Raw genomic sequence first — 27,377 nt, 5'->3', positions numbered from 1 at the left:
TCACCAGGACCCACAATCCTCTCTGTGTGCACAGTATATGATGATCTGTGTTTGGGGCAAAAAGGTGACTTTGGGGGAAAAGAGCCCCATCTCCTACAAGAAAGGGGGTGCTCATTTTTAATTTGAGATCTTGTATTCCTCTCTTTAAGAGTTGAGTCCATCAGTTTCTTTTTACATCATTTTAAGAGTTGCTTTATTCTAATCTCTCTTATTCTCTCTCTGTGCACCCATTTCCACCCTTCATACCTATAAAATATTTCCATTCTGTGAGATTTTAATAAAACTGTTTGCCTGTGCAAGTTGATTTTGTTGAAACGAAGCAAAATTCACGAGTAACAAAGTCTTATTAGAATCACTAAGTATTTTCACTTAGGGTTTCTTAGTTACAAGTCAAATATTGACAAAAATGGTCAAAGAGCAAAACACCATTTATTGAAAACCTGTTACAGCCACTTTGAGATAACTATTTAGTACGGGTTTATATACAGATATACTTTTAAAACAAGACATTAATCCCTCGACTCTAAACATAACGACTAGACCTCTCTCCCGAGAGAACATCCTGGGCCCCTTGGTTTTCCTTCACTGTATCCAATACTCCATAGACTCAGCTTAGACCAGACAGGTTTACTCATCTTCACAGCATGAGAAGTTTTAGTTCACGATCTGGTGGTTTCACTGCACTGCTCTGGTCCAAACTAAACTCCGGTAAGAGGACGAGGAGGCTGTGCCCTTCACCCCTTCCAGGCTGCACACACCACAAGGCGCAGAACTCCTACTAGGCATCACCTCGATGGTTTCCACAACCTCCCGGTACTGCCATGTAGGGATGAAGCTATTACATCGGCCTTGGGTGGAACATTCTAGCTCCAGGACTTAGCAGTTTCAATGAATCTGCCTATTTACATACAGTAATATACTTCACCAGTTCCAGATGTTCCTAAGATTCCAGTTGTCTTTAGCAATCAGGCCATATCTCCCTATACCTGTGCATTGCATGTGTGAGATTATGCACACCACCCTCCTCTCATAGAGAATAACTATATTTTACCTTTCCTCAGAAGAGACAGTGTTAACACCCAACGCTAAATTGAAATTAAATTTTAATCCTTAACTTAATTATTAAAACTTAGCTAATTTTCATATATACATACGTAATGTGGCATGATCCTTTAGAGCTGTGTGCATTCAGAGCAGTGGTTGTCAAACCTTTGGGGGTGAAACAACCCTTTCACGGGGGTTACATGTCAGATAGCCTGCAGATCACATATTTAAGTTATAATTCAAAACAGTAGCAAAATTACAGTTATGAAGTAGCAGCGAAAATAATTTCATGATTGGGGGTCACCATGGCATGAGGGGCTGTATTAAAGGGTCACAGCATTAGCACGGTTGAGAACCACTGCTTTAGAGAATAAAACTAAAATCTAATCAATACGTCATTGGGGGATGACATATAAAATTGGGCTACATTGGTGTGTTCATGGCATATATCTAAACGACAGATATTTCTGCACTGTTAGGTTATATGCTTGCCTGTGAACAGAATATCCGTAATGAGATAAGCAAAGAAAACTGATGCTCAAGGCCTTCCAGAAGGAAAGAGGCAGGAGGCGGGGCAAAGGTGAGTGACAGGGGCTCAGGATGTAAATATATCTCATTATACATGCTTTATTCTAGTCTCACCCACTCGGTACACATGATAGCCTCCCCAAATATAAGATTCACTTTTATAAGCACAATTATTTGGAAGGGAGAAGGATACAAGATAAGTCAATGAAAGCTTCGGCCACTTAAATTCATCTTTCAAAAATATTGTGGACTATCCTGAAATTCTGCGACTATTGTTAAGTTTGATTGGAAAATGTTTTCATTGATATAGTATTCTTAAATATAAGAAATTTAAAATAAATGTCAGGGTTGTCACGAGTTTTCTTTTGAGATGTACCTCTTATAGCCAAGATCTTGTACCCCAATTTAATCAATATAAAACAAACTGACAATCTGTGATGTTTCCATCTTATAATTTATGATGTTAAAATATGGATAAAATATTTGAGTTCCAAGTAGTCACAATAGCAAACAAATATTTCTATCTGTCTGTCTGTCTGTCTGTCTGTCTATCTATTTAAAATTTTACAGAGTTGAAATGACTGTACTTTCCAGGGGTTTATCTGTAGAAAATTCACAGTACTTCTTAAAGCCTTTTTCTCATCCAGATAGATCCCAAGTTTTGATAGTATTCTAGAAATGAATATCCCCTTGGGATTGAAAATGTTGAAACAAAGAGGCTGGAACCCCCCCCCCCCCCCCCGCCACACACACACAGCACCACCACCAAATGCTTCAGACCCAGTAGCAGGCTGGAAGCGAAGTTGCTCACAGTGTGAACAAAAGACCCATGCATCTGAGAGAAAGAGAAAGGCCGTAAACCTCCAAGCATGTGCAACATTGCTGGAAACAGGCGCAGTCATCAGCAGGTGCAGGGCTCTTGGTACCCACCTAACTTCTCCCTCATTCCCATTTTCCAAATTGAAGCTCATGGGATGCACCCGGATGCATCTAGCACACCACCAGATACAGGCGGGAGCGTAGCACGTGACTCACATTTATAATGCAGGCATGAATTCAGGCTGTATTGTGATTTAGGACTTTTATGATCATTTCCTGTGCGCTCCATCATAATACAGGTTCCCTTTAAAACACACACACACACACACACACACACACACACATTGTTTCTCTGGGGCTCTTCGAGAGGCACAATGCAGGCTGATCTTGGCAACCTGTAAAAGTGCCCAGCCGAAAATTACTAACAGCTGGAGATGACAGTTGTTTTAACAGCTGAGCTGACAGGATTAATTTAAATGCACTGAAATCAAAAGTAGGTAACACCTGTTTAGTCTTCTCGGGCCATTCGACAAGGTAGGCCAGACAAGAAGCAGCGCCAGGTTTGTGTCTCTCCTAGAAGGACTGAGGGGCGTCCAAGGAGAATGTCACCTTTGTGATGGAGGTGGGGTTAGATTTTTTGCAGCAGGGGACTGGCCAGCCTTTATCAGTTTTTAACATCTGGTTCCTATAACAGAAGGCCTCCTCTTTCTTCCTTCCCTGTCCAAGGTCTGTGACCCAAACTCAACAGCGGCTAAAGATCACCAGATTTCAAAGGTGCGGTTTGTGCGTACAGCTTCCTGGGAACTGTCCGGGGTTAATTCCTGTATTCTCTTTGAGCTGCACAGCCACACAAGAGAGTATGTCTTTGCTTTTTCACTCCTCTTATCTTTGGTTCCAAAATACCTCATATCACAGGGGAGTTTGCATTGCAGACAGTTGCCAAAAGGCATACACAGAGTTGGGTCTGAGTTGTACATTTCTCAGTATTGATTGTTTTAAAGAAAAAAGAATTCCTCTCAAATCAAAGTGATTTCCAAAATCTTGGGAATACAAAGAAAGCCATGTAGGGTGTCAGTGGCGGGGCACTGAGATTTCTTTAAATGGGACATATAAACATAAATGTATTATTCTTATGTGCACAGGCTCATAAAGGAGGTAACACCACACGGTTGAAAGCAAAAGTACCTGGTTTTCTTCACTTCCAAGAATTAACCTCCAGATTACTTAGAAAAACAAAAATTACTATCTCCAACACAAAGAGCTTAATATTGAGAATACCAATGTCCAAAAATCAAAAGTGATTCCTTTAAAATGTGATTCCAAAACTGTACTCTTGCTGTTTTCATGGTATGTCTACATTATTCCAAAATTCCATTTTGCTTCATTTCAAAGAAAACACGTCCCTATTTCACGAATTGGGAAAACAATTATTTTGAGGGTAAAGGTGGTTCCTTTCTTGTTTCTGACCGGACACTGAAAAGCACAGACAATGGAGTGTTTATGTTCATCTGGTTTACAGCCAAAACAAATATAGAAGACAATAATATTTTCCTTTGTTCCACTCAAGTCAATATAACATGTGCGAAAGAAATTTTGCTGAGCCAAAGTTTCAGAATACTTATAACCTAGAGGGTTTTTAAATGTTCAGGTCAAAGTAAGGTACAATTAAAAACATGATTTGTGAATTTGTTTAATTTGGGAGCATTTGGATGTATTTTACAGAGGATCCAACTTGTATGCACACAGCACTGGCAGCTTTAATTCTTCCTAACAATAGATCCAGCCTGAGAAGCAATTTTAAAACACTCACTATAACAAACCAGGACAGCTGTATTGTTTGGTTGGGTCAATGGGATCCATCCCTGTTCCCACCAACCAACAACTCAAAAGTGCGATAAGCTGCCTCTGGCACTGGGCTGACAATCTAGAGTACCTAGAGACATTGATCCCCTCTTGTAGGGTAATTCCATCTGAACTCTACATGCGCGTGCACGCGCACGCGCGCGCGCGCACACACACACACACAGAGGACCTGCAAAACAATAGGTTTCCATATGGTTTTTACAAAGATCTTCAGTCTTATTTACCTGTCCTCCTCAGAGTCCCTCCTCAGAAACTGTTCATGAAGTATCCTCATTTGAGAAAGGAATTTCTTTTAGTTAAGCTCAAAATAATATAAATACATGCAAGGTCTACACAACTCAAGACAACAAAAACAAAGCAGATTTTAAATTGCCTTTACAATGGTCCTCCTGAACAATTCCAAAACACTGTCGACTTTCCGAGAAATATGTGAGTGAAAATTAGTTATTTACATATCTTAAAGATCATTTAAATGTATTTATTATTATCAAAGTCTCAGAACTGAGTTAGCCCTGTAGTTACAGTGCCTATAACTAGAATTCCAACCAGGAATTTGAGCTGTACAACATAAAGCAGCTACTCATGGCACCTATTCATTGTCCACAAACGGGGGACTTGTTAGTAGAGGAAAGTCTGGATGCGATGATGACCACTACATTTCCCAGCCATCATTAAAGACCTGACTGTGTCAGGGACAGTAAACTTGCCCTGACACATGTCAGCTAACTTAGGTCAAAACGCCTAGCAAGAATTGTTTCTTTAAGACAATTTCTGATAGAAGTTTGCAAAGAGAAAACACAGATGGAGATTTTTTTTTCTCTAGAAAGAAACATTGATAGTTTGAAAGGCTGTAAGTCCCAGTTATTAGATCTCTTTAGAGAAGGAGCCAAGAAAGAATTGAAGCCTAGAAATATCTGTGCACACTCACAACCAAGTTGAGGCAGACGAGGGAGATCAGGGCCTTGAGTTCACCTGAGATGTTCTTCTCCGCACTGGAAGCGAAGGTGGATTAGCGGGAGAAGAGCCACTTAAACTCCTTTCAGGGTTGGAAGCTGGAATCAGTAAACTTCCATCTCCTGAGGGCTGGCTCTGCCTACGAAGGTGACGTGAGGTGCCCTACACACAAATCTGTGCTAAAATGTTTCTCCTTGGAGTCTCCAAACAAAGAAGAAAAAGACAGGGCAGTCGGTGACCTTCAAGGGGCCATGGTGAGAGCCCAACAGAGTTATTGCTAAACGCAAAACAAAAAAATTCTCTAATTCCCATTGCTCTTTACGTTCAGTTCTGTGTCAACAACCACAAAAGTCTCATGCAGTTTCAGAAAAGCTAATTGTACTTCTCCGCCATTTAGTTCTAGGAAAAAAAAATCTTTGTGCTTTTCTGTTTCATGGTTCTCTCTAGGTTTTCAGTCTATTGGGCATACAATAATAATTGTTATTCTATTCTGCCTAATGATAGACCCTTCGACTTCTATCAAATAAGAAGCGGTTTCTTCCCTGCTTTTTATTTCTTTACACAACTCAGAGGCTCAAAGAACATAATTACAAACAATTCCTCAAGAATGGTTCAGTTAATGTTAATTTATACAACAAACTAATTACTGCCAAATGGTAAGAATCACATGTGGAAATCCCTCTCCCACGCACACAACTCAACCAGCAACCATCTGTCTCCGCTCTGGAGAGTACAGGGACACCCGGAGAAGACTGGGGGAGGAAGGGTGTGGGCTCATCAGTTCAGTGTCCTCCCTGCAAACCAGACCCGGAGGACCACATGTGTGCACTATCAGCCGGGTACAGGAAATGCGAAGAAGAAATATGCAGGCAGGAGGGTGCTCACTGAGAACATGTCGGCTGCAGTTTTCCCTGCAGGTACCATCTACCTTCCTCAAGCACAGGGTGCTCTGTATTTGGTTTGGACACAAACTATATACTTTACACTGTCACTCTAAATGTTTACCCTTTCCCTACGCAAAGAGGCACTGCTGACTCTTTTTTGGGGAATAAGTAATTTCTGAAATGAGATGTGGTTTAGTCTATATCTGAAGCAATTAATAAAATAATCTCCTTGCATATGATAACTTGAGAGCTACTTGCTAAATTATTGAAATCATGTATGTGTGTATATATATATATGTACATACATACATACATAGAGAGAGCTAATAATACTTTTTAACATTGAATTGGGTTGAAATATAGCAAATACAGCAAAATATGGACAATTATTTTCTTTAAAATGACAAGATTAATTTTGACATGTAAGCTATGTCTTTTCAAGTGGAATAAAAATATCTAAGTAAGGTTAAAGGTATATTAAAATTTACTTTTATATAAATTAAAAGAGCAATCATAGATGTCTTTTAGCATTTGACTCTCTGACAGAGACACTGGTCCTTGTCAAATATGCACTGAGTGAAAACTGAAGTGAGATAGCATACGGTAGTAAAAGGTTATTGAGTTTTCCCTGACGTGTAGGCTTCTGGGATTAAAGAGAGTTCACGTGTAACATGTCCTCATCTCACTAACGTCGGTCTTTTCCCGTCATGTATGCGCTGGTCATCAGCTAACCAGAGAAACAACCCAAAACAAACTGGAAGCAGCGCACAGCAAATCCGCAGAGATGCCTCCCTGGGTACTCAGAGAGATGTCTGGAGAAAGCCAGGAGAAAGACTGTGCGGTAACATAGCTGCCCCAAAGCCCAAAGTGAAGAGGCTGAAATGGCATTTACTTGAAGATCTTTCTTGAGTTTATTCATCAAAGTTGACACAGATTCTGGGCTGGAATTAGGAATCCTTTTGCCTTTGCTCCAATATTCAGGGATTACACTGTGCATCAAAATACCAAATTCATTACCCCATGGTGTGTGTGTGTGTGTGTGTGTTAACTTAAGATATTATAACAAAATTTAACTGGAAAGACCTTGAGTGATAAGGCTGGTAATTTGGGTGAAGGATAATTCTAGTCATCTAAGTGCAGTGGAGACCTGCAGAATCCTTTTGCTGTTGTCATAGAAAGGAAGTAAGCAAAGGAATAGTGTCTACAATGATGATAATGGAGCTGTTACCATCTTCTCATGGGAGAGGGGAACCATCTCCTCACCTTGACGCCACATGTACTTGGGCAACCTGGGACTCACATACTTTGGGGAGCTTACCAGAGGATACAGGTGGCAGAAGGATGGCCTCGGTCTCAATGATGCTTCTGCAAATGACCCTTCCTTCACCTGTATTACTTTCAGTCCCAACAAATTCACTGCTTAGCTAACGAGTTCTGACTTGAACAAAACTGTTGTTTATACTTCCTCTTGGTGCGAAAGAAAATTTATTTGCCTAATCCCACAAAATTAATCTAACAGCAATATAAAAATGATGAATTGCCACTATTTTATGTTCAAATAAAGGAAAATGAAACACTCACTTAGCTAAGGTTAAGCATATAATAATAAAGCAAACATGAGTCCCAAAGCCTCAGCCCTAGGTTTTTTATCCATGGGACATCTCCTTGGATAGCTACTAACAGCCCCTGGGTGGATGGTCTTCAGATAGGGCAGAAAACGACCAACTGCTGTTGAATTAAGATGTTCAATCTAGAGTCACTGTGCTAGGAAACTGGACAAAACTCTGACCACACCAACATTCCTGTTCTTCCGGACAGTCGTAGGAAGACATACTGTTTAGAAAGAAAGATAATAAATATTTGGGACCTGAAAACTATACTGTTCAACCTCATCAGCCTTGGAATACATAAACATGTAAGAAAAAATGAACATGACCAGAGAGCAATGAAACTGTAAAGACACAAAGTAACTGTTTTAAATTATTTTTTATCATAAACTAATCTTTTGATTTTCCAGGAATCAAAAATGGAAGATGTAAAAACTACTCTCTGCTCAAAGAATTCTCTGGGCTTCCCTGTGTGCACACTCTAAGGGGTCATAGTCTAGTAAGAAAAAAAGACAGATTTCCAGAAAGAAATCTGGAAGAGGTTTAGAAAACTGTTGGTAGAGTTGAAATATTAACTATAAAGGGTCAACAGTTATCAGTCAGTTGTAAGTTCAAGGATAATCACAGCGACTTAACCGTTTATAAGCAAAGAAAAGCATGGCAGCTCGGGGAAGATACGGAAGTGAAGAGCTGTCAGAGCAAGGGTTGTACAGAGGGATGTGGGAAGTGGTAGGATGCTGGAAATAAAGCTTAGACAGAAAGTGAGCACACCAGCCTGGAGACAGACAGGAAGTGTGATTACTTGAGAAGTTACAGAGGAAGTACACTCACTAGCCTGAAGAACTAGAAGGAAGTGAGGTCACCGGGTTCGAGACAGACAGGAAGTCAACTCACCAGCCTGGACACAAAGATAGGAAATGAATTAACCAGGCTGGAAAGTTAATAGGAAGTGAGCTCACCAGGCTAGAGACAAAGAGGAAGTGAATTCACCAGGCTGGAGACAGACAGGAAGTGAGTTCACCAGGCTGGAGACAAAGACTGAAAGTGAGTTCACCAGGCTGGGAAGTTAAATAGGAAGTGAGTTCCACACACTGGGGGCTTAGAAGGAAGTGAGATTACTAGGCTAGAGACTTAGAAGAAAGTGAGTTCAATTCAGCTTCAGGGCTACCACATCCACTTAAACTCTGGGAAATAAAATGTGTAGGATAGCACAAGTACCATCACTCACACCACTGAGGCTCATGCTCCTGAGTTCTGAGGAATATTGAGTAATGGAACCCCCACATCCTTCAGCCTGCTTCCCATAGCCTTGTCTTCAGCAGGCTATGTACACATACATAGTCTACATGTTATTGACAGACAGCATGAGAGCTGAATATGTCAGAATAAATACATTATTTGTCATATCTGTGTGCATGTCAGAACTAAAGAATTATTTGTTAAAACTGAGGTTATAGTTATAGGGTAGACATCTTCAATTATTGCTGTATATTCATTTTTTATTATGGATCAATAAATGATAAAGTTATGAATTTTTAGTCCCTGAATAAGCTTTAGTTGAGGTGTTACATATTATCATCACAATCTGTCTCAATATTCCAAACATGGTATTAAACAAAAGTTTGATGATAATACATTTTGTCCCCCACAATCATAGTAAGTAAAGCAAAAGGTGGGTGCATAAAGGAAAATAAAACATTACATTTTTAGCTTATTTGCTGGTGCACAAGAGGGAAGGGATTTGGTTTCTCTTTTCGGCTGTAAACTTTCTTTAGGCAACTGATGAGAAGCAGAAATCAATTGCCCTGGAACACCCACATGAGATGGAACAAGAACACATTAGAGCAAGCCATGTTATAAAAAGATGGGATTAGGAGATATGTGGTCACTTTTGGACAAAACACCTGAAGAGAACTGGCTGAAATCGTCATCTGAAGTAGTCAGAGGTGTCATTCTACCTCCAAAGACAATAAAATAAAATAAAATAAAATAAAACCTATGTCTACTGGTGTGTGACCAGTGATCCCAGGAGCAGTTTGGTCACATATTGAGTGTTTGACAGGCCACGGGTATAAGTGTTTCACCTTCCATACAGAGCACCTGTTCGTCCTCCTTGCACACCCTTTTCCCTGGATCTGAAATTCTTGGTCTCCTTCCTGAAAGGTCATGATCAGGTTGAGAAGAGCTGTGTATTTCATTTCTGTCTCCTCATTAACCCATAAAACAACCACCATGCATCAGGACCACCATCCATACTTGGTGTCAAGATGAGCACGCGTGTCAGTGAGGGATCAAAGAATTATGGCTAAGGCATTAGAGAAAGAGGAAGCAAGCCCATGTGGGGACTTGTAAAAGAATGTACACAGAATGCCAAAAAATTAAAAAGACAACAGAAAAAGTCAAATACAGAATGTGGGTGTGAAGTCCTATTCTGTACTTGCTTTAGCAAAACCTAATAAAGGCGAAAACTACGGAGATTCGTCAGGAGGGGGCTGGCAAATGGCTGGGCAGGGTAGAACAACTGCTCCCAATTCTGATGACCCGAGTTCAATTCCTAGGACTCACACAGTGGGAGGAATCTAGTCCTTATGTAGTCTGTCCTCTGGGCTTCCCATGTGCATTGTGGTGTTTCCCCACCCTGTAAAATAAATGTGGTAAGAAACGAAATTCGGCATGAGGCAGGTTATCCTTAAGTCTAGAGTAACATCATCATTATCATTATTATTATTATACATATATTGTTTTTATATGCATATATATTAATTTACTGAGAAAAATTATGGAGATCTGGGTTGGCAAGATTATTTCTCCTAAGTACAAAAACATATAGAGCAAAGATTAAAAGAAGACAGTATCTCTGGAGCTTGGAGTCTTCAACAATGTCAAACAGGCAGCACTTCTCACTGTTCAGAATCACAGACAACATTCCACTCTCTCTATAATGTCACAGGTCTTCAAACTGGTAACTACCTATATTTAATAGGTTTAGTTTGTGAAGAAAAGGGGGAAAATCCTGACAGGACAAAGCTAAGTACTCCAAGACTTTCCAGACTGACTTCGTGAGCATCGTATATTAACCCCTAACTACCATTCTATGAGTGAAAGAGCTGAGCTAACATGGCACACTTTGATGACTACTCGCTTGGGAGCTAAGGGGAGGACAAAGGGTAACAGACCCTGCTCAATGGCAGTGTTGAGCACAAACAGAGATGAACACAGTTAGGCAACGGGGAGTCAAACACAGACAGACATGGTCACATCCTACCATAATCACCTTGAATGGGGTGTTGCTTCGTTTTCCCTGCAATTTGGATAGTCACCGTATTAATGCTGAAAGATGACATCTCCTGTCTATACTTCCCTTGTCCCAGGACACCCAACCCCTGACTTAGATGCATTTCTTTGCTGAGATGTGGCACCTTGGATTGTTGGAGAAACAAGACATGTAAGCTGATGCAATGGCACCAAACCAAAATCCACAGAAAGAAAGCAGAACTGCGTGCGGTAGGAAGAAGTGAGCATTCTGATCCCCGTCGGGGCTTTTCCCTTCAATTTTTGCCATAGCTAAGGGTGAACTAAACTGTCTGAGGGCTGGGGACTGCGGCACAGTGGCGGAGCACACGCCTCTCACACAGGGTGCTGAACACAAGTTAAGAAATCTTTCAGGTCATTGTGTAGGAGCACAGCATCATTTCTCAAAGCAAGAATGATGCCAGGGCTTTAATTCATCTGTAATACTCATCACAGCTAACCTGCACCTTGCATAACGTCTACCCTGATGTCATATCGATGCATGGGAGAAAACTAACGGGGAGTTAAGCCAGGGCTCAATATCTCAGCAGAATTCACACAAAGCCACGGGCAGTTGGAGCTTCCTGGAATGGGACAGGAACACATCATTTGGGTACTGTTTTGTCACTCACTTCTGATAACAAAGTTTCATGGCGGACTTTGGAGCTCTGCCTGCTCAACTGCCCATTTCAAACCAGGAAGGGAGAAAGAGCCCATGTTTCGATAATCTCCTGCAGTAGTCACACAGACAACAGGGACAATCTCAGAGAGAGCTTTTACATAGAGGTGGCACAGCAAAGGAAACAGCACATGGCAACTTTTTCCACGAAGACAAAACAAAAAGAGAAAGTTCATAAAAAGGTTCTTCACTCTTTCTCAGAACTGTCAAACAACTTCTACTGGCCAAGAATACCACATGGTAAACACACCAAACAAAAGAAATAATGAAAGATGTATTTACTTGTTCGGGGCCTTGAGTGTTCTATTTTGCACACACCCACACAGCGGAGTCTGCCTTGTGTTGATAAATAACCACAGCAGCCCCAGTGAGGAGGGGAGCGGCGAGGAGGGAGGCTGTCAGGTACCAGATGGTTGTCGGCTGCTCAGCACCATGAGCCAGGCCCCCACACACTAGTCACATGCCCACATGTAAGCTGGGATATGGGTTTACGGCTCCATGGGTCCTGACATGCCCCAACTAGATGGGAGGGAGCAGGGGGCAGTAGGAAAGCAGTAATTGAGGTGTTTCTTCATCTTTAATAATGTGACCCTTTTGTGTTTGCTAAGGAAGAAATGAATTATATCCCAGAACAATCTTTTAGCGACTGATTAGTAGTTATCTGGAAATTTACGATATTCCAAAACTGTTCAATATGGGGCTGTTTATTACATTGTTTTCAGATGGTTTCAGATGCCAACTGTATGTTTTGTTTCATATATATGCACATAATTAATATCAAATTGAGATGTTCTAAGATTTTCTGCATGTATTAGCTAAAGTATAAAATGTCTCCGATAATATACATAAATTGGAACAAAAATGTACAAGCTGGGACATCATTATGACCCATTTTCCCTCATTACTGACACTAAAGCCACAAAGAAGGAAATAGCTTTGTCCTATGTGTCTGGGCCGTTCTCATTGTTCCCAGCCTAACACTACGTAAAAGTTTGTTTCCGTACACCTCATGCTGCTTCTTCTAACACAAATGAAGGTAGGTACAGTCTAGAACAGTCAGGGTGGACACAAATCCACGTGTACTGAGACTGAGGCCACTCTTCCATCAAGAAGAATTGCTTTTGACTTGGAAAAAGAATCGAGTGGAAAGGTTCAGTGAGCAAGAGCTGCTTTTCAAATTCAAGACATCCCCTATTTCAACAAGCCTTTCCCTTTGACGTCCAAAGTTTGTAATACAAACTCAGGAGTTCAGGGCACAAGCTGGTCTCCAGCTCCAACAGCACCAAGATGGGCCATCTTAATCAAAGCCAAGTGTCTAGGTCATATGCTCGTTCTCTTTAGCCCCAGCCTCTCTGTTCCCTAAGGTTGCTGGCCATATTTCCCCTTAACATCAAGGGCAGCGTGCAAGGTGCTTGGGGGAGTCCTTGAGGTCTCAGGACTCTGGGAGCAGGTGGCAGAGGCAGCTCTGAGTGGAGCCTCCAGTGCTGTCCGTGCCGTCTTCATGAGAGCGTCCTATTAGAAAAAAGAGACCGAGCATCCTCTAGAACAAAGATAAGCCGGCCTATTTAATTAGGGCAAACGCTTGATATCCACTTCTCCGTGTTAAACACACAGCCACACAGGCCGCGGAGGTCTGATTAATTTTAATATGCATGGTTGTGACAAGTGCCTCGGGGGTGAGGGAGGGAAAAACACACATGGGCACGCAAACACACCAACTCCTCAGCCAGGCTGCTGTCAGTGTCGGAAAGACGTTGTAGGCTGCCCAGATTAGCGTGCCCTTATTCAGCTGGGGATGGCACCTTCCTTGTGAGGGAAGAGAGGCCTCAGAAACAGGTGGCTAGCTCTTCGCTCCTGAATAAATGATATCCCCAAAAGCCATGATATGGGATCAGCAGGAAGGGCTGCCGTGTTCCCCTTGTGATTATTTATAAATATGTAGCTGGGGTCAGCAGGTATCCTTCTGGGAGCTCTGTGCATTGAACATGATGGTCCGGAACTCACAGATTCAGTAGGGATGGGGAAAAGAAGTATCCCATTTATCTTTAAAAAATTGCAACGATCTGAATAAAAAAATGGTTGGTTCTAGCTTATGCTGTCCCTCAGTTCACACACATGTTTAAACAGGAATCAATATTTTATAATCAATGTCCTCATCTTTTTATATTAAGACACAGATATCCAATTTAAAGCACAATGCTACCTTGACCATGTACAGGAGATTAAGGACACTCCCAAAAGTAGATCATTTTAGTAGCCAAAAAGCAAGTTCTAATTGGCCAGAAGGATAGAAGCCATGTCGCTCCAGCGGTTTTTTGAGGCCCCAGCCCCATTTGCAGCTCAAGGCCCTACCATATACAGAGGAATCCCACAAGCAATCTCCAAGCCTCCATGAGCCAAACCTGAAGGTCTTTTGGGAAATTATAAATAAATTTTCGACAACACTTAATGAATTCAAACAGAGCAGGCTGAGCGCCCCTGGGTTAGAGTCTAGCTTGCCCAACAAGAAGAGGCACATTTTCAAGTGACAGAAGGCACAGTTGAACACAAAGCCACAGCGTGTGGCCCCTGATAGCAACTAGAGTCCCATTGCAAAGTCCCCTTGTTTGTCCTTCATGGGAACAGCACAGGCAAAGCCTCTTCAGGATGTACTTTCTCAAAGGGACAGTGAGCCAGGAGACAAGGGCACCACAAACCTCTGCCAATTAAAGCATCTTCAGGCTTTCCCCTGATGGGGTCGCTTTCTCTCTCCACCTCATCAAATGCAGAGCTCAGAACAAGAGTGAGTTTCAGAGCACAGGTTCTCTGCACAGGGAGAGAGATGCTGGGGCACTCTTTGATTAGAGGGTACAAATCTTTATTGTCTTCCCCAGGATGATCACAATAGAAAGCTGCTGGGCTAAGGATTCTGAGTCTCCATCTTGACATCTCAGGTAAAACAGTGAGGCTTGATTTAATTTCTAAAGGGACACTCCACAGCAGATGCATGAGTGCTAAGAAGAGGCACAGTTAATTCCTCTGCACACTCAAATGTTGCACATACAACGCCTCTGGCCGTGTTCACAGGGCCGAAGACCACACGCTCGGGGCTGTCTTTCCAGAAGGACTCCTTTGCTACTGGAACACGCCACCAACAAAAGTGGATGGCCCACAATGCCTACTTCAGCAACTCTAAACTCACGAGGAACCGGGAAGAAGGGGCTTCTCATCTATTTGAGGATGCACGCTTATAAACACCAAGACATTCGCAATGAAAATTAAAGGGAGGCTTACACTGAAACAATCTTTTTCTGGAAAACTGTACAAGTCCTGTAGAAGGTGCCATCAAGTACAGTAGATTAGGTTCATGACAGACACAAATAATGAAAGACACACCAGACAGTAAGATCTACATACATGTCCTAGTTTATAAAGAGACCAGTGTTATGACTGCCTGTACATTAGTTCTGGTTCATACAAACAAACAAACAAACAAACAAACCAGAGATAACCTAATGTTTAATCCAATCTAACTAGTGGTGAATCTCTTTGCTGCCTCAGCCACAGACCTATGCTGCTGGGGCTAGCATGAATGAAAACTTGCCTGCCTCCACCCTGATGGTCTGTGGGGGATTCTCGGGGTAGCTCAGGGAAGAGCCTGCAGATGTGGGGAGGTCTGTTCACGAACTGGACTTTTCCAAGCTCAGTGCCTAGTTTCAGTGGTTCTCACAAGAGGAGAATTATCTGCAAAACCTAAGCAGAAGAGCACAGAGCTGCTTTCCACAAAGCAGCATGGTAGGACTTGGAGAAGACACTCTGTCCGTAAGGCCTTAAAGAACGGGACTGTCTTCAGGGCCTTAAAGAGCGGGAGCAAAGATCTCCTGGGGAATTCAGGGGAAACTTTCAGCTGTGTGCCTCAGTGCCACGAACAGAACTGTCATAACCGACAGCTTCTCACACACGGTGAACATGTTCATAAAGGCCAGACAGTTCTGGAGACATGGGAGCCACAGTCTAAGGAGCAGGAACACAGAGAGATACAAACACTAAGTAAAACCAGGCATAAGGCAGCCCTGAGAAAGGCATACACATGCCCGCGCACACTTGGGCATGCTCCTGTACACGGAGAGAATGCAAAGAAAAATTAACAAAAGATGGGACAAGTGAGTCCGAGAGAATGGTAAAATTTTAGGCAACTATGGGTCTCTAGATATTAATATTTCTTCTTAGTGCACAGTGGGAATACAAGAAACCCACCAATGGAATATTACACCACCCTCCTAATTTCACACAGAATTCATGACTTCACCCATTATTAATCTGGGGAAACTGTCTTTCTTACTGTGAAGTCTTTCTTCACATAAGAAGCAGACTAAGCACGTATTTATTTGGGTGAATATATAAATAAATATGAAAGCTATGACCTGTTTATAGGTTAGCTAGCTTCTCGTTTGCTTTTGGTATTACTGATTCTAGATCCTAAATGTCGCCCACCCTCAACCAAGGAATTCTGGAAAAAGTGTGTTCCCGGTACCCAAGGAGTGAGAGTCCTTGATGAACCAAGATGTGCCAGTGATGAGAGCTGGGCATTTTCCAAGCTGACTACAATTTACAAAGCACCCTTGCCGCCATTACCTCAGCAGCTCCCTGTGGTCGCCTGACGGGAACGGCACAGACGGCAATGCAGTGAAGGGCAGAAGCGTTAACAGTAATCTTAGTAAAGGAACCCAAGTAGATGCCCCATTTCCTGGGAAGTCACAATGCAGATGCTGTTTCCGGTAAATCTTACTGAGATTAAACGTTCACGCAAGCAGCAAGCTGCAAGATTCAAGAGTGAAATGTAGATAAAATTGCATTGTAGAATATTGCTAAACCTTTGCTAAGTGTCCCTCTAAATGGTTCAGAAACTAGACAACACACATACAGGCAGACAGACAGACAGACAGACAGACACACACACACACACACACACGTGCACGCATATGTATGTATCCCAAGGTTCAGCTATAAAAGACTGAGCTTAGCTCCAAATATCCAGTCTAGTTACCCTGTCTGCATAATGGCTTCACCAAGAGGCTTAAATAAAACATATTATTCCCAGAAAATGGGTAAATACACATGACTTTCTGCCCTTTTGCTTATATGTGTCACGTTGGATAAAGTCGCTCATGAGTTTGAAAGTTTTGCTAACCCTGGGAGAAGCAGGCAGAGCCCCAGGAGGAGTAGGGAGGCATGGAAAGTGTGCGGAGTCCCAAAGAACGCAGTTGTACTTTAGGGACAGAGGACTCAGGTTGCCCACATGGGGCCCCACTTCCAACCCAAGTATCACAGAAACAAAACCAAGGGATAAATGAAGAAGCACATTATATCTTTAAATCCTGGAAACGATGTGCATGTATCATTGTGATTTGCTTCTCCCTTTAGGGCCAGCAACAAAGCAGAGTTCTGATCTATGGCTTGTCAACATATTACCTAATGCCACCAGTAATACTATTCACATCATTAGTGAGACATACATAGCATGAGTGTCTTGGTGTTGTGTTCTGTGTCTCCGACTCATAGAAAGAACTGAAGGGAATGATCTCAAGGACTTCATAATGATGGAAAATGCATTTAAGAAAAAGAGAAGATAGAAGAGTTGAAGAACCTGACATGAAGAGAGGATGGCATGAAGATGTGGAGGAAGGAAGAACACAAAAGTGCATGGAAAAAGACAAATGAAAAAAATTAGGATTTTGTACAATGTGATAAAAGGCATCAAAAACCATCAGTCAAAAGGCTGCCACCCACAGGTAGGACTCACAGGGGCCGACCACGTGTCCTGTGCTCTGTGTTGGAGATTCCGATAGTGTGAATGATCACATAGCACCAGAAAGAAAGAAGGCACAGAAAGTTACTAACAAATTACTGATAAAGATGTGGTAAGAGCAGGGGGGACAGTGTGGGAGGGACCGCAGGGGGCAGGGGCAGGGGGACAAGGTAGGGGGCAGCATCTGTGGAGGCAGAATGGGGGCAGTCCTTCTATTTGAATTCTGGGTCCTCCATACAATAATACCAGGGTCAATTCACTAAATGTTTTTAAGTAAAGCAATTGCTAACTTGGGTGTTTTAAATTTTGCTTTCCGTTTATTGATTTAGTGTGTATGTGGAGAGGCAGTGAGACCATGGTGTGTGTTGGACAGCTTGGTTCTCTCTGCCCAGCATTTGGGTCCCCGGGAGAGAACTCAGGTGTTCATATGTAGCATGCCTTTAGCAGCTGAAGCCTCAGTCCTCTAACCCGCAGAGCTCTGTGAGGAACACGTGAAGAACGCACACTAATAGAAGGCCAGATGTTTTGGGGAAATTTCTCCACTCTTTCACTGTGTCAGCAACAGGGGAACAGTACTGAAGGAGATTACGCATGGTTTTCACCAAACATTTGAAAATTTAGTATGATTACCACAACTCTAGTGAGCATAATATTGGAGTAAAATTAATAACTGGCCGATGATTCAGTGTTATACTGGAACAAGAGTAAACTTAAAGGTAGTGTAACTCTAAATCCCACTTCCTGTGAGACCTGGACGCAACCCTAATACCAACTTCCTGTGAGACCCAGGCTCATCTCTAACTCTCACTTCCTGTGAGGCTCAGTCTCAACTCTAATACCAACTTCCTGTGAGAATCAGGCCCAACTCTAACTCCACTTCCTGTGAAACTCAGGTAAATGCTGTGTCATGGAGAACTAAAGATCTGCAATTCTATTACTGATAATTATTTAGCTCCCAGACATTTTCTTCTACAATAATGTTTATTATAATTTCAAGATCTTTTTCATTTTTCCTCTTCCTTTTTAATGGTAATATATGCTCAAACAGTCTACAATGTGGTAAGTTGTGTCCTTAAACACTTCTGGAAGCCTGCACACCTAAGGAGTAACATTTATTTTAGTGAGAAACTGCAGGAATATGGAATCATGTGTGCGAAAGTGTAGGAGTAAATAATCCACGGTGCAAAATAAGCAAGCTGTGTATGAGGCTGTGGTTTCCAGACCGAGGGCAACGCCAGCTTCGAAAATGGTACTAGGACATCTTTAATCATCAGAATTCTCATCTGAAAATGAGGGAAATGAACCTAGTGACTGAGGTCATGTGTATGTGTGTGGTCCTTCCTGATTCTGATAGAGCTATACACAGAGCCCAGGTACGAAGATCAGACAAACATTTTCAATGAATTTTGACATATGTTAAATTATATAATATATAGTACATAATCTAATACATATAATTTTATGGCTTTCCCCAGCATATCATGAACTCAGTATCATGACAAGGAATCATGTGTCACCTGTCACAGTATCACATGTCATGCCAATCTTCAGTTGCTGTGCCAAAGAAAGGCTAGCTGATCCTACAGATTTAGACAGTACTGCAGTTGAAAGGCTGATAGATAATACCAGGGTCTCCTATGAATTTAGCCGCACATATCTGATAAAGGAAGAAAGGACAGTAATGGACAAGATGGCTCAGTGGGTAAAGGCACCTGCCTCCAAGTCGGATGACCTGAGTTCAATCCCTGGAATCTGCATGGTTGAGGAAGAAAGCTCACTTCTGCAAACTGTCTTCAGATCTCTGCACAGTACATGCTCATACCTGTTCATGTGTGCATGCACATACACACACACACACACACACACACACACAATAAACAAACAAATAAATAGACAAATAGAAAAGAATGGACATTTAAAATATGCATGACTAAATATTTTTCATAATGAGAGCCCAAAATTCTGAAAGAGTGAAAACGCAACCCTAGTTTAATGTTATAGTTTTTTTCCTAAAATTCATTTGAAAATCTTTGAATGCATCACTTGGGAGGAGCACAGGCTGGAGCAGACAAGAGGTGTGTTTCCTCCACCCACAGTCCCCTCTGCTCCCTGGCTGAGAGTCTCACCTCCTGGGCCTCCTCTCCTCAGGTCCCCGTCCCTGTTGGCTTGCTCTTGGCAGGGGGAGGCTGAAGATAATGTGGTCTTTCTGATGAAATCTGTTCCCCCACCCCCACCCCATGAGAGGAAGCCAAGAGAACATGGCCTCTCATAATGATTTCACTGGGCTTAATGAAATTTTCATCACAACCTGCTGCTCATTTTAACGGCCTCTGAGAAACAATGGGCGAATATCTGGAGGAGAGAAAACCTCTACTCGATCACTTAGCACCATTCCCTGTCTGCTCCCCACTCTTTTCCAGAGCGTTCTCCCTCCATGGGACCACGACAAGGGCTTGTTATTTTCCAACCAACACATGCTATGTTCTTCCCTTCAGACTGAATTAGTTTTATCTCTTTGATGCTAGGTAACGTAAGACCCTCCGCTCATGTGTGTGCGCTCTACCCATCATTGCGGTCCCTTGTGCATGGGTGAGGAGACACGTATGAGGGGTCAGACATGTCCAGTACCCTCTGTCTGATCAGTGATGTCCCAATGGCCAACAGAGCGTCAACTTGCAGGGAGACCTACAATCTCCTAAGATACAATTCCTTACACTTTTCTTTTTGAAAGTCATATAATTTCTTCCTGAATAAGAGCATGACTCTCTCAAATATAATTTACTTTTTGATAAGTCTGTTGATTGTTTTCGTCATGGAATGTGCATTCTCGAAAGAGTCACGGAGGCTCATGCCTGCAATCCCAGCATTCGGGACACCGAGGCAGGAGGAGCATCGTGAGTCTGAGCCCAGCCTAGGCTGTATACTGACCCTAGGCAAATGTAGACTACTCTATGAGACCATGTTTCAAAACAACAAAGGAAGTATTTAAAAATGCATATACATTGTTAAAAGGGCAAATAATCAGAGTATGTCTACGGCTCTGAAGATTCAGAGCAAGTTCAAGAAACCTGCATGTGGGGGTGTAAAGGCTTCTCCATGCTCTGTCATACAGACGTTGTTTCTGAAACTCAAGAGGGCAGAAGAAGGAGTCTATATATGTGTGTCTATATGGTCAGTATGTATAGGTGTATGTGTGTGAGTGGTACACGTGTGAGAAGGGTGTATACACAAACACACAGTTTGCTTGCCTATGCATGCACAGAGGTCAAAAGAGAGCACTTCCTGTCTTCCGCTTTCTGTCCTAATTCCCTGGAGACAGAAGTTAGCCTGGTGGCTACCAAGTCCCAGGGATCTTCTTGTCTGCCCCCTACTGTACTGGGCTTACAGGCATACATGTGGCCACACCTGACGAGTGGCAGTAGTGACATCCAAATGGTAGGTTCCCACATCTACATAGCAAGTGCTCTTACCAATTGAGTCTCCATTCTAGCCCAAACTTGGACTTTTCAATTCTTGCCTTATTCAATTTAAATTCTCACAATCTTATTTATCAACACATTACTTCTTCTTTGAGCATTTAAGTATTTTAAGAGGAAAAAATACACTAAAGTACATTACTGATAGAGACACAGCAAGGAAAGTCTTCTTAACTTCATATGCAGTAATGCTGTTTCCTTGTGCCAACCCTTCCCGTATGAACATCCATCTTTGCTCTTCTGCCCAGGTAGCTGCTCCTGGTAATTCAGCAGTTCCTGCAGTGATCAGTAGTCCCCTGTATCTTTTGCCAAGTACCGTGGGTACCTTCTGCTGCTATCTTTCCCACAGAGATTTATGCATTGGGTTTAGGCCTGTCCTCCACTGCAAAGTTAAGAGTTCATGTATGTATTGTTAGTCAACCCAATACAGTGGGGAATGACGATGTCCTACACAAAACTCCCTTTAATAGTATCATCTTAAGATGCCCCTTCAAACTTCTGCGGATAGAATGCACAGAACGAACTGGGACTCCTTAGCCCTTATCCTTACATTCAGATTATATCAAAAACTGTGATTTTAAATTAGCACACAAGGCAAACACTGTCCAGCTCCTCCTCTGAAGTACGTATCGAAATCAGAGATGCACAGATGTAAACAAATTATCAACTAATGGAGCCCATGGTCCTGAAGGCAAACATTCTCACAAAGTCTGAGCAAGTCGAATCTCAAAAGAGATCAACAGACCTAAACGTGGCCCAGGGAGATTTATGGCAAGTTTGCTAGGAGATTCAATGTTTGAAAATCTCCTGGGAACTTAAAGATCAATGATTGTGTGTATGTTATATTAACAGGTAAAATTTTAAACTCCCAGGGAAACCATGGAAAAGAGAAAAGTAGGTCCTGACAGCGTCACCTGTGAAATCTTGCCGCAAGCATCCTGCTTTGCGCCGGGTCGGGGAGCCTGGCTCTTAGAATCAAGAGCTCAGCAATCACCTCCTCCCACACTGAACTGATATCCTTCTACGAGGTTTAACATGTACGAAGAAAGAAAAATACTAAAAGCTGTGTTGGGGAATGAAATAAATGGAGCTGTCAGTTTGCGACTGAAATGTTTGTCCATGTGGACAGTCTCACAGAACTAACAAAAACTGCTGGAACTGGTTCTGAGGCCACAGGGCCAAAGGCCAGCACACGGACTTGCTATACACCACCAGCTAGCAGTTGACAATTCAAGTCAATCATAGCATGGTTATGAGTTATTCTTCTTTTTATATAAAAAGTAATACATGAGCATAAATTTAGTAAAATACACCTAAGGCATGTATCTGGAAACTGTAAGACCTGAGATCCTAATAACTGAGAGAGATTTTTGGATGAGAACAGTCAATGTTTTTAAGATACGGCTTTTTCATACTGAGATCTAGAGGCACAATTCATTCTCAGTCAAATTCACATTATTCATGGGATATATGTAAACTGCTTTCAGAGTTTGTGGAGAACAAAAATAGACTCAGAGTAAGCCATAAAATCCCCAATAAAAAAATGAAAACTAAAAGACCGACAGTACTCAAAGCAAGACTTCATGTTTGTGAGCTATGGTCATTAGGACAGGGTGGTATTATGGAAAGGAAAATCTAATTATTAAATGGACTCAAACACAGAGGACAGAAATAAATACACAACAGTTCAGTCGACCACCTTCACAAAGGGCAAAGGCATTCAGTGGACAAGGACCACCTTTCAGTATGGACACTTTGCAGACAATTAGGTAGTTCCTTATAAAGTCAAGCAACACCTCCCCATGTACTCAGCCACGATGTTCCCAGGGACCTGAAAACGTACTGGCTCCCTCACATTGTACAGCACACATAATTTATATTCCAAGCCCATCTTTTCTCCACTGTGTCTCTTGGTTTGCTCACTTAGAGAGTCACTCTTGTGTACTGAGTGACTTCTGTGCCCCGGACTTCGCCATGGTCAAATTGGAACAAGTTACCATCTGGATATAACCTTCAGCAGGTTAGCAAGATTTTTCTCTTGATTTGCTTTATTTTTAAGATAAACCCTTGCATGTGTGCATATCAAGTTCTGGCTGCTATCAGTAACTATGAAAAAGTCTTAGAACTAGAACCCAAACAGAAAGAATTCAAAAACCCAAAAATAGGAGGCTGAGTAGGGCTACTTTTAAGTAACTAATAATAACATTTTTATTGACTATATAAGGGGTGGCCCTAAGATCAAGGTGGGATAAGATATAGTGATGTTTAAAGGTTACAAATGTAACACATTTCTAAAATGGTTCTTGAGGGGGAAAATTTTACTAGAAATGCATGGTGCAGGCTGCAGATACGTGACAAGTAGGTGGGTCTTCTGGGCAATGCTGCGACATTCTATTCTTGAACCTTTAAGTTTCACTCAAGAATAACTTACTCATGCATAAAATAAGGCTCACGCCGCAACATGAATTCATGATTTAAAAGAATCTTAGTACTTCTGAGAAGAAAAAGGAAGAGAGAGACAGGGAGAGAGGGAGAGAGAGAAGGGAGGGAGATAAAGAGGGAAGGAAAGAAGAAAAGAAGTATAAATGAAAGGAAGTAAGGAAAAGAAAGAAAAAAGAAAAGAAAGAAGGAAGGAAAGAAAGATGGAAGGAAGGAAGGAAGGAAGGAAGGAAGGGAAGGAACATTCTTAATAGCCATAGGTTTCTATTTTGTCCAATTTAGGAATCTAAACCAAACATCAGAACTAGAAACTAAATAAAATCCTTAAACCAGGAAGGGCACAGCCCAGTTTCCTCTTCCAGCCTTTACCTTCTGGCTCATTCTTGATCAGCTCTTCCATCTTCCTCTGCTTTAAGGTGTCCACTACGTCTGCCAAGCTGCCCTTGCGCCGCTCCGGAGTCCCCAGGGCTGTGCCAGACACGGACTCACCACTCTGTCGCCCACCTTCTTCTGCCTTCTGAGGTGAGGTAGATGAGTTGTAAGGGGCTAATGAAGACATAACTTTATTGCCATCGACTTCCTAGAAGAGAAAGCAGAGAGGGGGTGGGTAGTTTAAGATCAGGTTTCTTGTGGGAGAAGGAGCTGTGTGGCTTATTCCATGTAAAAATGTAACCTGTCACTCTGGAAAAGCAAGGAGCAAAAGAACATTTCAAAAACACTTGCCTTCACTTTGCAAGACGGCTCAAGAATGAGTCACTGATTGCTTTACAGGCAAGAACAAATGAGGGGGCCCCTTGTCACAAAGTGAGGTAGCAAGTTCTTAAACTCAATGGCAGTGTAGGTCTGCTCTACCGCCCTGCTCTTGTACGACAGTCTCAGTGGTTAGTATGACTATTAGACAGAGCTGTGAACTGGATTCAACTTCCTGGTGATGCTGGAATGTTTGAACAAATCATATATACCATATATACCTGTACGCTCTCTTCATCCTCAGCTGACTCCTCGTCATTTCCCCCTAAATGGCACAGGCTCTCCCCTGGTGCCCTTCTCAGTCTTTTACGAAAGCCCAGAGACTTGGACACCAGGCAGGAAGACTGTAAGATTGTCTCTGCGTCTTCGGGAACCTTCCTCCCGCCACTCCGGCTTGAAGCCTGCTTTCTGGCCCTCCCCTGTGCTTCACCCCGTTAACCAGTTCCCTGAAGTTTTGCTTCTTTGTAATTAAATGACCATGAGGGACTCTATTCTTTGTTCAAAAACCTTGTGCTTCTGTCTTCTCTTATCTCTTCTCTCCCAAATTTCAACCACAAATTTGTGACATTTGTAACGTGCAGGGTATATTTTGTGCCAAAGATATTTCAGGCATTTTAAAAAGCATGAAGCCGGCACGATAAACAGTTTTCTTACTTCAGGGTTTTCCCTGGGGTCATAGCTTATGTCCATGGTTTTTTAAGTTCCCACAAAGTAGAGCGCTATTATGAGCAAAATTGTGTCATCGGAGCCCTGCAAGTTTCACTCTGATTCCGTGTCTTTTCTGTATAGTACGGAAGGTCTCCTTTAACACATGACCAAAGGTGAGTCAATGGAGCCTATATCACACACTATGCCTGTGGATGCCTTCATTTTCTGTGTGAGAGTTCATATCTGACATCGGAAATACAACAAAAGGCACTAAAGTCTCATTCTTTTCAAATTAGGGCTAATATTGGCTAGCTTAAGTATAATAAATTGCTTGGCTAAAATCTTGTCATCTCAAGCCTTGGAAATAATGATCAAAATAGTCATTGTATGTTAATATGACTTGAACTAACAGATGTTAGTGGGTACAGGGACATCAGCTGTAGGAGAAATACGTCTGCCTGATAGGCTAACGCGTGCGGAGGAAACACAAGAGGACAAGGAATACAGGAAGGAAGAAAAGTGAGCTAGCAAAGTCTTTTAAACTACAATCCAAAATCCCAAATAGCTTAATCCCAAGGAACTTCCTTTCTCCCCATCACAGAACATACCACTGATACTTCCAGTGAATATTGTATACATACAATTTAGTGTCCAATGTATGGGTTTAAAATACAACCTACATTATGCAGTAATTACAAGCTCTTGGAGGGAAAATGCATGCCTACTTTTGGAGTTATTTATTTAAAACTCTACATAAATATAAGCACACACAGAAACAGCACATATAGGTTCCCTGGAGTCGAAGCACTGGATGCTTCATCCAGTAAACTAATAAGAATGTTTCTCATGAACAGCCCACGGTACACAGCATCTACAACACAGGACACAGCAGGGAGCGTTTATATTCATTGCTCACCAAAGATTCATTTCATTTTCCTCCACGGCCAAAGTAAACACACCTCAACTGAGGCTTCACCCCAAGCACACCTCTGTGTACCTGGTCCTCCCATGAAAGCTCGAGAAAGAGCACTGTAGCTGACTGAGGACCGTGTGCCTGTGTGTGACAGGTCATCCTGAGAGAGGACGGCTCCCATACTTGCTCGCCACGCCACTGGGTATAAAAGATCAGAGATGACTCACAAAGGAAGTCTCCCATCTTATACACCTTGCATTTTCTCACCTTATGTACCGGAAGGCGATGTTTTGAACCATATAACCTATATCACAAGGGTTCTAAAGGTTCAAAGAGTGTCATGGCAGGATGAACTTAGAGGAAATGCATTAAACATTGTTACTGCTTCTTCACACGGGACTCTACCTTATTGCCACTTCACCTGTCAGGTGACATTTTACACTGCTAATCCTTCTAATAGGTGGCTGACAGCTGTTTCAGTCTGGGACGCCACTGTTCATTTGCATGATGAACATCTTGTTGGGGAGAGCCGCCTGAGCCTCCAGTCAAGAGCGCCTTAGCCCCAGTTTCTTCCTGAGATTGTTTTTGTCCTACATAAAACATGGCTACACGTTTCTTGTTACTCTGATGGCAGATGAAACCCAGGTACTCTGCTTTAAGAAGCACAAAAGGGCCAAGAGAGCCGAATGAGTCTAATCTACTCCTAAAATCTGAGGATGAGTTTCAGGACCTTGCAGACAAAAGCACACAATTGCGAGGTTGGCATCTGAGTAAGCGAATCTCCGAGTGCATTTGGAGGTCCCTGCCTTTGCTGTCCTCCAACAGATTTCTCTGACTTCATCTGCGTGTCACCTCTGCAAACAAGAGAGTAAGGATGGTGCGCTCAACACGGGCCCCTCACTGACACACCCTTGTGAAAACATGTTTCACTCTTTCTAGAGAGAGCATTTCACTATAACTACTCGGAGGAAAATACTGTGTCGGATATTTAAACGTTAATTCAGATAATGAGAAAGTGTTACTTCATTTGAGAAAAGAATTGCATTAATAAAATTCAACCACATCCAAACAGCACTTTATCCTTAGGTTCAGTCTTACAAGATGCATTACCTTACTTAAATTTTGGTTCTATGTGTGGAAATGAAATTCAAACATGGCAGAAAAACAACATTATATTTATATCTCATTTATTAAACTATAGTAATAACTGGATAGTTTATTTCGAGCATTTTAAAGAGTCTTATAGGCCTAAATTTAATTTTTATGGTAGGACTAATTATGATTTCCAGTTAATAGAGAAACAAAGAAATTCAGATAGGGGAAAATTACTGAGGTCATAGGAACATTGAATAATGAGAAAACCTAGTGGGGCTTCAGAATGCTTGCATCTGACATTAGTGATAACATGCTTTTTTTCTGAAAAATAAAAATAAAATAATTGCCTGTCTATCATATGGGATCAAGGTAGACCATCTTCTTCCTAGTAATTATGAAAATGAGAAATTTCTTCTAATATGTTCACCTTCTGTACAAGAAAAATGTTTCCAAATTAGTTAAAACAGTCCAGACTTGCAAATCTTGCCCATCCTTCCAGCCAACGAAATTGAAAAGAACCTTTAACACTTAAACAAAGATATGAACTCAGCTTCATTTTCCCCTAACTAGTGGATTAGAGTAAAAATAATAGATAGTTG

General features: G+C 42.0%; 1 protein-coding gene across 6 annotated transcripts in view; it reads right to left on the bottom strand.

Moving 5' to 3' along the window:
• Window positions 1-27,377, bottom strand: part of Sox5 (SRY-box transcription factor 5) — a 394,103-nt gene that overhangs the window by 273,134 nt on the left and 93,592 nt on the right. For all 6 annotated transcript variants that reach the window (XM_057770810.1, XM_057770842.1, XM_057770818.1 and 3 more), the window contains exon 3: window positions 23,742-23,952. In XM_057770810.1, coding sequence (XP_057626793.1) covers window positions 23,742-23,952 — 211 coding nt within the window. The remainder of the gene's footprint in view (window positions 1-23,741; window positions 23,953-27,377) is intronic.

Source organism: Chionomys nivalis, chromosome 1 (assembly GCF_950005125.1).
Source record: "Chionomys nivalis chromosome 1, mChiNiv1.1, whole genome shotgun sequence".
NCBI classification, from domain to species: Eukaryota; Metazoa; Chordata; class Mammalia; order Rodentia; family Cricetidae; genus Chionomys; species Chionomys nivalis.
The sequence above is the reverse complement of the archived record's forward strand: the minus strand, read 5'-3'. Positions and strand labels throughout refer to the sequence as shown.